General features: G+C 47.8%; 1 protein-coding gene across 2 annotated transcripts in view; it reads left to right on the plus strand.

The window, feature by feature from the left end:
* The window catches only part of dennd1b (DENN/MADD domain containing 1B), a 92,766-nt gene that overhangs the window by 48,080 nt on the left and 32,468 nt on the right, over positions 1–12,218 (plus strand). For both annotated transcript variants that reach the window (XM_026147432.1, XM_026147433.1), the window contains 3 exons: positions 6,338–6,438; positions 8,170–8,215; positions 9,330–9,431. In XM_026147432.1, the coding sequence (XP_026003217.1) occupies positions 6,338–6,438; positions 8,170–8,215; positions 9,330–9,431 (249 nt within the window). The remainder of the gene's footprint in view (positions 1–6,337; positions 6,439–8,169; positions 8,216–9,329; positions 9,432–12,218) is intronic.

The following is a 12,218-nucleotide window of genomic DNA, read 5'->3' on the forward strand; positions in this document are numbered from 1 at the left end:
GTCAGACGCTCGACAAACACTCGGTCTTTGTGCTTTTCTGTTTTTAATTTGAGCTGAGGTGGAGCTTTCAGCCGGCGTGTGCGCACGTGTGGGGCTGTCGATGCCTTGGTGTGGAGCTCTAACACCCTCGTTATAAAGTATGTGGCTGAAGCATAGATTGAACATGAGTCCCTTCATCAATATTCCAGCAGGACATCAAACCCTAACAAGTATGCTGAGAATATTTATCTGACACTTTGCTGCTTATGTGGGGAGATCTGTCGACCCCTCCGCCCCCGCCCGGTCTGACGGGCAGCCCACGATAAAGCTGGATTATTTGCGTCCTATAATGGGGAACGCATTGATGTCCACAGAGGCGGGCTGGATTCTCTCACAAAACTTAAACTCGCTGCCTGTTTGCACGAGGGAGGAAATCTCTCATTCCAGCCTCTCTCCGTTATCCTCGCTGCTGATGAGGCCAAACGTTTATGAGGCGGGAGAGGGAAGTGATGTCATCCTAGTCCTATCTGCATCCGCGGCGTTGCTGGTCCTGCCACCTTTGCAGAACACTTAGCAGCCGCAGGGGCCCACGCCTGGCGTTTTGGGCGCTGGAGGGAACAGTTCCCAAGGTCTCCCACAGGAGCTATAATCAGGAAGACCTGTGAAAATGACTCAGCCCCTTAGAGGATTTCACCTGTCTCCCCTCAGCTCCTCAGACCAGCAGCACCTGTGCTGGAGATCCAAGCAGCACACGGTGCAGTGACAGGAGCGGTGCATGATGTAAATGATCAGACTCAAGGGTGAGACTGTTTTTATTTCAGCAGGAATACTTGGGGGAGGGGAGGGGTTTATTTTTTCCCTGTCTGTGATTTACAGTCCTCTGCTGCCCGAAGACAAATCTCAGCTTGTTTTTCTAACAAATATATGCCGACAGGATATTTTAAGAGCCTCCACGTCAGACCTTTACCTCCGTGAGCCTTTTATCCTCTGCAATTCTTCATCCACTCATCTATCCATCCATCTTCCTCGGGGAGAGGTGTTTTGGTTTGGTAGCGTTATATGTCAGGAACTGCAGCACAAAAGTATTTTCACATCTCCGCTGGGATAATGGTGTTATTACTGCTCCTGTGATGCGTTGTTTTTGTTGTTGGGCAGATTGACCCGCGAGTTCAAGCGGAAATGGTTGCCGCCATTCTCGAAGCCGCGTATCTGAGCGTATGTGTACTTAACTTGAAAGCGCTCCGGCTCGTTATCCGGTTCCCCGTCTTGTGATCGAATATGTTACTGGATGAGAGAATTATAATTTATGTCAGAGTTCGTCCAAATGTTGGCTAAAGTGAGCGTCGGCAGCCACTGGGTGGACAGCCAGTGTTTCTCCAGTCTGCTTGCTACAGATAGAAGATGTATGAGAGAAAGTATTGTTAGTAACATCGTTAGTACCATCCAGCTGCTTTTCACCACCTCCGCCTGTCCAGCATCTCAACCGAGCAGAGTGAGACGGGGAATAGAAACACACACACACACGCTCAGAGATGTGCTGCATTTATTCTGCCTGCTCGAGGTGCTGCCTGTGTTAAAGCCCCCGGTGAACCCAGCGTGTCAGTCTGTCGGTACATGGCTGCCGCGTCTCGCAAGCAGCCAAAAGCAAAGGAATAAATCATGATCGTACAACAATGCGTCAGTTGACTTATTGCTGCTTCGTGACCAGAGGTGAATGGTGCCGCTGTTTTCTTTTTTGTTTTTTGTTTAAAAAGAAAAAAAAGCCAGTCGCGGTGGCGCAGGGGCGGGAGCCAGCCGTGCGTGCAGCCTTGTCATAGGCCCGTATAATAGGGCTGCATCGGCCCTTCCTCTAACTAGTCAGCTGGGAGGACCCCCTCTGAGTCTTTCATATGCCGAGGCCCCCCAGCTCTGCAGCCCAGCCTCTGCCCTGCCTATCGCCCAAATTCACACCGCCCCGACCCCGGCACTGGCTGACAGCAGCCCTCTCATCAGGCTGTCAGGCCTATGCTAACAAGGAGCTATCCATCCAGCGTGCCCTGGAGTGCCAGCTGCCTCTCTGTTTCCAGCCTTTTCCTCTGTTCCTTCCCCGTCTCTCTTTCTCCCACTTCTCTCGGCGTCTCTCCCCCCTCGCTCTCTGTCTTAGTAATTCTTTCTCTCTGACATATTATTTTCTGTCCATCTGTCTCTCACTCTCTCCCACTACACCTCTCTTTCTCTCTGACTTTGCCTGCCTCTTCCTGGGAGTCTTAATGTGTCTGTCTGCTGTTGGGCAACTGCAGAACATCAAGACATCCTCCCCCCTCCTCCCCCACCTTGTCCTCGATAGACTCGTCTCTGCCGTGTGTCTTAAGGCGCGTGTCGTCGCTGCGACGGTGTGCGTGCACATGTGCGTGCAGAGGGTGTTCAGAGCGTCGGCTTCTTTTTTTTTTAAGCATGCATCTGTTTGTGCGCGTCGTCTGCGCTCACAGGTGTTTGTACCTTATGCCTTATGTCTTCCTGTGAGGGACTGTGTGGGAGGCCTGGCGTTGGCTGCTGCCTGCGTTGTCCTGCGTGCCCTCTCTACCCCCCCCGCCACCTACCTGTTTGTGGCATGCTTGCGTCGTACAGAGCCTGACACCGGCGTTTGTCAACAGAGGGAAAAGCAGAGCGTGGGTAATTGGTGACTACTCCGGAGAGGAGAGGGAAAGGCTAACACAGCAATACAATTACAGGGAGGTGGGGGGGGGATGAGGGAGAGGTGGCAGGGGACAGAAGGACAGCAGGAGGAGAGGAGGAAACGGAATAAGTAATGGAGACTTGGGATGAAAACAGGATTGAATTTGGAGAGCGCGCAGGGACAAAGTTGGAAGGAGAGGCTGCGAGTGTTTCAGGCCGGTGTGAGGAGGTCAAGAGCGGCCGTGTCGATTCCTCCTGTCAAACTGAATTAGGTCGCCCGCAGCAGCGGTTATTCTTGCTGCGTTTAAACCAGAGAGCAGCTGGTTAAAGGCTCGGCGACCGTCATAGGACCTCGTTAAGTGCGATCGTAGCAGCATTGTTTGTGCCTCATGTCAATCTGCTCAGGTGAAGAATAATGGGAAGGGTATGGCAGAGCGCTGATGTCTCGAGCGGGTCTGGACTTAATTGAAGGGCGGCGCTGCTGTTCGGTCATGAAAACACAGTTTGGATGCAAAATTGAGGTTTATTTATCTAAACGTTGTTCTCGATTCAGTGAAAAAGTGGCAAATAAAATATGTGTAAATACAAAAACTCCCCTTTTCTATTCTGCTGCTGATGGATCGCCAGGAAACAAAGGATCACATCAAACCTCATTATTGATAAACTGCTTCATTCCTGAGTTTATGGCGTCGACTTCGAGTTGCAAATTTTCTTCCTCTTCCATCTTCTCCAACCTTCACCTCCTCCTCTGTATCTCTCGATCCCTCTCTTTTCGGTCTGTCCTTCCTTTAGTCTCACTGAATGGATCTGGGAAGACCCGTGTTAGTATGGACACTTTCTGTCTCGGCTACAGCGCACTAAAAAGCTCTCAGGGCAGAACCAAAGACCTTGACTGCTTTTTGAAGCAGGCTGTCGCTGTATAATCGGTTAGCTTCCCTCAGAGGAAGGGGCAACACACACACATGCACAGTGTGTAGGAGGCAGGCAGCCCCTCATTACCGGGCATAGCCCTGGTCCCCGAGGACTGGACCCAGCACCTAATCCTGTATTTGTTCTTGGGGACTGTATCTGTGATTCTCCATTGAATGGAATATTAAGCACCAGGTCTTTTGTGCAGCGTGTAAGCCATTTGGCTCCACTCATCTATTATTTATCAGCCTGGCAAATATTTTATCAGCCTTAGCCTCTCATGGCCCACTCTCATGTGAAGCCCCCCTATAAATGAAGAAAAAAAAACAGGGGTATCTTTTTTTTTCTTTTTCAATTTATCCTCCTTTTACTTTTTGCCTCATTTGTTCTAAAACCAGGACAAGGACACGGCCGTGTGTATTAGGCTGAATTAGAGAAGCAAATATGTGAAGTATTCCTCTGGAGTTCCCTTCGAGTTACCTTATCTAAGGCGCGCTGCCGCTTCCACCGCTTTGGAGATAGCACATAAATGAAAAGTGAAATCTAGATTTGCTTTATAAATCATTATCTTAGTTTCAGACTCCCTTCTCGGCCGACTCCCCCAAGCCAGCCACCCAGCCTGGGAAGAAGAGAAGCGCAGAGAGATACTCCTGTTTTCACTTTCAACCTGAGAGTAAATCATGCCGGTTGGGGGGCTCACCTTGAGGCTTGGTGGAGATAATTGGAGTTGGTTAGCGAGGTGTTCTGAGCCATTACCTCCTGGTACCAGCGAATGGCTGGGGCTTGTCTCTCACTCCCAGAGGAGGGATACAGTAGCCTGTTGGCTCTGCGCTTCGCGTGCGTGCGCGCACATGCATGCACACGTGGCACGTGTACACATGCGTGCGTGCACAACCGCAGCCAGATCGGTGACCTTTCCCGATCGCAATTTTAATGGCCCCTCAGCATCGTAGGGCGTGAGAGTTCTGATCGTCACTTTTCCACCAAGTGCTTCACTTTCATACATTAATATTCATAGCATTGATTTATTTTCAGAATTAACTAAAAAAACAGGAAAATAAAAACCCCAAACTGTTTGCCAGGGAATTAATCCTGACAGGAGCGTGGCATTGTTGTTTTATTTGAAGACAGCAGGAAGCAGAAATATGCATATGCAGATACACAGAGCAAGACACCAATTAAATGTTGATTAAGTCTTAACTATTGTGGGACTGCGTGTATGAGAGATTGCAGAGAGACAATTAAAACGAAACGGAAAAAAGAAAAGACGTTGGCTTTTTTTTTTTTCCTGGCCAAACACACACGCTGGGAGGGAAACACACACACACACACACACACACACACACACACACACACACACACACACACACACACACACACACACACACACACACACACAGGCTTTCTGTTGTGAGCTTTTCAGATGTCCGGGCTTGATCTTTGGGTGGATTCAGAGGGGTGGGGCCCCTCTCTCTCTCTGGCAGCGGTGGTTTTCAGCCGCCGAGCTCGCCCGCTTTTGGCCGGTCAATTGTGACACTGCGTGTGTCAGCGAGCAGGGGGTCTCCTGGCAGTTGCGCGCGTGTGCGTCTGATAGCGTGTGTCCGCTTCACACATTGACTGTGAAGCTGCAGCAGTATAACAGCGGCTGCTGCTCCGGGGTCCCGGCGGTATTGGCCTAGCCCGCAGTCTCTCTTGGCTAACTCATGTTTCATTCTTTGGCAATTTGCCCTAATGAAGTCCCGCAGGAGCCCCTCAGACCTCTGTTCTCTTTCCATATTTAATCATGTTATTTTAATCTGGGGGATGAGCTAACGCCTGTGTGTGTGTGTGTGTGTGTGTGTGTGTGTGTGTGTGTGTGTGTGTGTGTGTGTGTGTGTGTGTGTGTGTGTGTGTGCTCGCTCGCGCGCGTGCGTGCGTGTGTGTGCGTGTGTGTGCGCGCGCGCTGCAGGTCATTACTGTAGCTCGGTTTCATGTGATGAGATGTCAAGAGGGAGATGCTGGCTTTAAGACAATGGAAGACAATGACTTTAGTTCTGGGTGTAATATTGGTTTGACAGTGTAAAAAGCTCCTTTGAAAAGCAGTGTCATCTTCACGTGATTGCTCCTCATCATTTGTTTAAAAAAAGAGGTTAATTATTCCGTCTTTTCCCTTTTAATTTCCCAGTCATCGTGGTCGGGGTAATTCAGATTTTTATGGCTACTGTCAGACTGTTTTGGCTTTCTTTTGTTGCTTTTGTGCAGGTCACAGCACAATCCCGACTTACTGACACTGATTGAAAAAGAGTTTAATAATGAACTCTGACTCTTTAAAAAAATGGGGTCAGAATCAGTGTTTTAAAGTAATGACTCGTAATGGCCAGGTGCAATAGCAGCAAAACGTGTTTGCTCTAATGACCCTGGACAAGTAAATCGATACGGAGACGGCGCTGGATGCGTGTTGGCTGCTTTCCTTAGATCAATCTTTTTAATAGTTTTCTTTTCACATCAGTCGTCTCTGCTTTCTCTGTCACGAGGTCGGAGGCGGGCCCTGTCAGCGGGCTCGGCCATCAGAAACGGACGAGGATGTGTTCGCATGAAACGACTGCATGTTTGGTTTATATTAAAGGACATAACAGCGTGTGGGCGGGGCCACTGTAGTCATTTTTTTAAAAGTAATTTATTACTTAAAATTACTTTCACCAAGAGCACAAATCAGAGTCTCCAAACTGTTCTGCCTTTTCATGAATTTTATGTTGTTGCTCAAAGTTTTTCCTTTTGAATCCCTCCTCCTCACATCTTCTCTCTCTTCCTGTAGTTAACGGCGTGTGTCCACGGCGCCGCCGCTTTGCTCTTTCCCATGTACTGGCAGCACATCTTCATCCCTGTGCTGCCCCCGCATCTTCTGGACTACTGCTGGTAAGGCTGACCACCTCTGCAGCACACACGCAGCAAACACCACGAGCATCAGCATCACCAGTGTTTTCTCTCCAGTGCACACGTGTGCAGACGTGCACGCACGGCACGTCGCGCTCTGCCACTAAAAGTGCAGACACTCGTGTTCACACCTTCTCCCACCCATTCTTCATGTTCTTGCGATTCCTCTTGTGGCGCGACTTCTCACGTGTGGCTTCCTCGACATAATGAACGGCCCCGATCACCGGGCTCCATATTTCATGCCGGCGCCGCCGCGCTCTCATCATCTGGGCTCTCTCAGGGTTTCATTACCAGCGATCCAACGCAGATCCGACAAATCTGGACGGACTTGACTGAAACTGGATGCGGAGCGGGAGTCGCGGCTCGTCTGCAAAGCCGCGCGTGCTCGGGTCAACGTCAGATCTGAACGCGTGAAAGCGTTTGCAGCGCGTTTACGTTTGTCCAGCGCTTCACCATCAGCGACATTTGGCTTGAAGAAGCTATAAATCACTGACAGTGAAATATGATTTTCAACACTCTGCAAAGACTCATCATTATCTTATTCAATCACAGCGGTGTCCTCATGCGCTGATTAGATAATGCAATTACATTAGATGTGTGCGTGTGTGTGCATGAGCGTCTCTGCCCATGCCTGTGCGTCTACTGTTTGTGTAACTGGATCTGCGTAAATGTCGAACATTCATAAAACAGCATCCAGGCCTGCTGCTTGTTTTTCAGTTGCTTTAAGCTGATTACAAGCCTGTGGCTGCTGAATCATTCTGGCCAGGAACACGCTGACCCCAAACTATCCGATTATTACCGCCTCTGTAAACCTCATCGTAAAAATGGTTTCTATTATTTGACTGTTTTTGTTGATTTTATTCCTCGTGCTGATGGGGAGCGGTCCGTGATTCAACTTTTCCTTTCCGCAAACTTTGAAAACGAAGATATATATCACACCAAATGAGGACGACATGATAATAACCCCGAAAAACCAAACACTTTATTTTTTTTGTTGTTTTTGAAAATAAAAATAAAACTCTTGACACATCTGCCCTTTAACTTTCTGAGGGAATAATTCTTTCTGCACTTCCTGAAACTATCAGTCGACTCGGAGAGAAACCGAGCCTTAAATGTTGCACTGATGCTTGTTGTTTTGTACTTTTGTTATTAACCAGTAAGTTTTGCATTTCTGCCAGTATAAGTCGGTGTGTTATTTTTAAACTGTTCTTGTTTAATCTTTTATTCAGTCTCAATCAGCGATGTAAGGAAGGCGAGAACACATTTTGTGCTTTTACCTGCTTTTAAGAATAAATCCTGTAACATGAGATTAGTTTGTGCTGCTGCAGTTAATCTGATGCTGTTGGGAAATAATCACAAACCTTACAGGGAGTAGAAAATGTGCTGCCTGTGCCTGTCAGCTGGGTTCAATTAAATATAGTTGTCAGTACATGCAGCAGTGTCAACTGTAATTATTTTAAGGATTAGTGACCGTTGTTATTTTTAGCGATACGTGATTACCACTGTTCTTAATCATTTTAAGTCAGGCCTTCACATTTCAGCACATGTAACCCTGAAATGTATTCAGATTACATGTATGGAATACAAAGAAACTAATTTCCACAGCTGTGATTTTTTTATTTCAAAGACTCGTGTCATCGCTGAAGTGTCCTCCGTGAATGTTTCCTCCGTGTAAGCGTCTGATCTCACAGGTCTCACTCTTTCTGTCCACAGCGCCCCTATGCCGTACTTTGTGGGAGTTCATCTCAGTCTGCTCGAGGTATGTTCGAAAGTCTTTAGCATTTTCAGTAGATTTGAATGTTACGTGTTCATTTTGTAGATGGTTTTCATTTGAGTGTTTCAATAAGATTTGACAGCTATATTTTCTTCTCTTTTCACTTCCTCTGCTGCTTTCGTGCTTCCTTAAAGCAAACGTACACAGAAGCCCAAGAAAGCATCTGCAAACAAAGAGCTTTCTTACTTCATTGTGTTGTTTGGGGGGCAAGTCATCAGCAGCACTGCTGCTTTGTGTGAATGCATGTTGCAAAAACACACACGCTTACACTTGTGTGTAAGTGTTAGTATGTAGGTGTGTGTGTTTGTGCAGATGCATATGTTCTAATGCACACGTGTGTGTGTGTGATATTTGTCTGACAGTTGCGGCAGTGGCAGTATTTATCACACTCTGCATCCGTGACAGACCTTCTTTCCGCCACTACATAATTAGTCCAGATCAGCATGTGAGCCTCCGCTGCACAGGCTGTCACAAAAGTGACAAACTAGAAATTCACACACAACGCTGCCCCCCCCACCCGCCGTCCCCGCACACACACCTGCCTGCATCCTGCACCACACTGAAATAATTGTTGAATTTGTCGCCATCAGGATGCGTGCGGCACGCCGCAGCATCACGGTGTTGTTATTGATGCGTGAGGTTTTTGGTGCTGTGGAAAATGTTCGCGCGGTCCAAATGTTTTCTCTCGGTGCCATTCTTCATTTCGCCAGCTCGCGTCTGCGCGCGCGTTACCGTAAACACGTTCTAATCATTTTTCATCCTTAATCGTAAAGGAGTGTGATAACTGTGCAGCTTTAACCGCGGCTGCTGGATGTTCATGTTCCCGGGGCTTCAGGACAGAAATAACTTTGTCTCCCGGGAAACGCACCTGGGCCACACTGCGGGTTTAAAATCGTGGCGTCGTTTCACAATTTAATAATTCCACAAATACAAATATTTATTATGTTGAAAGATGTCAGATGCACAGGAAGTCTCCAGCACAACCATCATTAAGAAAAACAATAAATGATCGCTCTGAGTGTATGTGTATACACTTGTGAAATAATAATGATGAGAATATCTACGCTGCTGCACTAACGTCGCCCTTTTCCTCCCGTAGAGAGTGCGCAGTCGATCGCTGGAGGACGTGGTCATCCTGAACGTGGATACAAACACCCTGGAGAGCCCTTTCGACGACCTGCACAACCTCCCGAGTGACGTGGTGAGACCAACGCGCAGCTTTTATTGCTACATCGCACACACACACACACACACGCAGTAATCTCACGTGCACACGCGCATGGCAAGAAAACTAAAGCGCACACACATCCAGAAACTTGTCAGAGTACGGCTCTGTCCCCTCCCCGCATCATTAATGACTGCAGCACTGGCTCCTCAGACTGCGGCTGTCTAAAGTAAACTCCCGTCGCGTCGTATGACGCTGGAAGGCAAACAGCATTCCCCGACCATCAGAGGCTTGTGGGAAAATGTGAAACTCCCTTCCCTTCATCTCCATCCATTCTAATCATTATTTCACAAAGTCTTGCGTTTCTGCCTGCCCACTGGCACGTTTCTGAGGAGGAGAGATAGGAGGAGGCAGAGAAAAGAACAGGCAGAGATGGGTGATTTTGTGGGGGGAGAGAGTGGGAAGAAAGGGGCCAATTACCAGAGTGGGCAGTGAAGCCACCTGCCAGCGCGTCGTCTCTTTAATTAACGGAGCGCCGACGCCGGTCAGTGCTACGGGAAGCATCACCGTGGCGTCGGGGTCACTCGCACACACCGGTCTTTGTGGTGTTTGTTTAGCTCTTCTTCACGGTGTGTGTTTAAAGCTCCGCCGTGAGACGGCGAGGCCCCGCCGAGGCTGCGGACGCTCTTTTACCCACGCTGCTAACAGTATATGCTCGGGCTCCACCGCCTACGGGACTCCTGTCCCAGCAGCAGGACATAATTTCATCCACTGCCCAGCAGACTCCAGACCTGCTCGCACTCCCACACTTCTCTGGTTCTCCTGGTTTAGCGCTGCTCAGCCTACTATGACTGCTAGCGTGTGTGAATGCCTCTTTACTGTGTGCACCGATCTCTTTTACACTTTCTGCCAGCTCTCTCGCCCGTTTGCCTGCCTGACTGCTGGAGTTTCATGGCACCTGTCTGCCTTCTTGTCTCCCTCCCTCGCAGCGCTTCCCGCCTGCCTGGACGTTTCCTGCAGCCGCTGTTTGCTTCTCTGCCTGTCTGGCTACCTTCTTCTCACTTCCTGCCTGCTTGCTTTTCTGCACCCAGGGACCGAATCCCTAAATTAAATTGCAAACTGAGTTTGTCATAAAAAAGAGTCGGGGCTTTTGAAGGCGACAGAAGCGGAGAGAGAAGCCTTTGTCTTTGCCGTGTGATAAATTAAGTGGCAGGCTCGCAGGCTTTTTTGCTTTGATCCCCACTCGCCATTTTTCCTGACTAATGACAGAACATAGCCTGCACATCACGTCGAATTACACCACCTGAAACGGAAACTTTGCTGGCATTAATATATTTATCGTAACAAATTGTTGTTGTTTTTATTCCCGTTCATTTCCCCCTCCTGTCTCCTCTCATCTCTTCGCGGAGGTTAGCAGATTAATAACAAAGCGAGCAGGTACTAATTGAGTGGAATTCCAGGTCTCTTGTTAGTTTGCTTGTTAGTGATGAGGACACGCCACATGGCATTTGATGTTTGTGTTTACACAAAAGGAGGCATTGTGCAGTTTGTCAAAGTGAGGCCTGAAATCTTGATTAATGCTGAGCGATTCTCTGCCTGGGCTGAGCTGCCGAGCTATGAAAGGCGCTCCTGGTTTCTCGGCGGTTCTCGCTGTAACGCTCGGGTTTATTCGGCGTGAAGCCCAACGATTATTTCACTTTGTGTGAATATATAAAAGCATCAAATGGATTCAGAGGCCACGGGCGGTTCTTCTGCGCGTACGACTAAAAACACCCCGATGTTGATTTAAGGAAACCTTTGGAGATCCGTTTAATTGTGGCGGCGCGAGCACATGTGGACTCCATTACGAGGATCTGCTGACCAGTGGCCGAGCTTTTAGCGGGTTCAGAGTTCACAGTTGTCCCGAATTAGTGTCTGTCTTTCAGACGGGACCCCTGCTCCAGCTCCGCCCCCTTAATGGTCTTTTCCCGCAACTTCACACATAATATTTTAGATTTATTGACTATTACGAACGCTACCACGCCAGTAGCGGTTCCGTTTAGCAGCGAGAAGGAAAGATCTGACTGAGAGTAATTGGTAAGGATGCCGCCAACGTTTGAGGGCAACTCTTGATTTTTATTGTTTTTAAATTGGAAACGTCACATTAATCAAAGATTCAGAATTAATTTCTTTTTGTCTTTTTTGTTTTTATTTGGAACATGAAGGATATCTGAAGCGTGGCAGTCCACAACAAAGCCGTGTGTTTGTTTGTTGACTGTTGTTTTTAAATAAAAGGCCTGATATTATCAGACAAATGGAGCCTACAGTGCTCTGGCAGGATTTTGCATTATTTAGAGTTGCTTTAACCAAAAGTTTCGATACTTTTTTTTTATACATTAATGTTGATCTCACAACAGGCTGCGCTCGTGTCAGTAAAAGCAACGTGTTGACAAGCTTACTGAAAAGGAATAGTCGATAAAAACAAATAAAGAAGAAGCTGTAGTTTTCCCTGGAAGATCAAGGTATTTTTGTTTCCTTCTCTGAGAGCTGCGATTCTTCAGCAGAGATTGTGCTGATAAAGTTATAATTGGCTTTTGGTTGGAGGAGCTGTTTACTCCACCAGTCATTAAAAGTATCCAAGAATAGCAAATTAGGAGTCTGTTAATTCCGAAAACAAACACCGCGCGTCTGAATCGGATTGTTTTTTGATCCTGGCAGTTGATCTCAAACCAATGATGGAAGAATTTTTTGTTTTCATGTATTATTCTTTCTGTGCCGCGTATTCAAGGTGAGCTGCTACAATGCAGCTCACATCTTTATTTTCAGATGCTCCCTCTCACATCA

The sequence above is a fragment of the Astatotilapia calliptera genome, chromosome 17 (genome assembly GCF_900246225.1).
Source record: "Astatotilapia calliptera chromosome 17, fAstCal1.2, whole genome shotgun sequence".
NCBI classification, from domain to species: Eukaryota; Metazoa; Chordata; class Actinopteri; order Cichliformes; family Cichlidae; genus Astatotilapia; species Astatotilapia calliptera.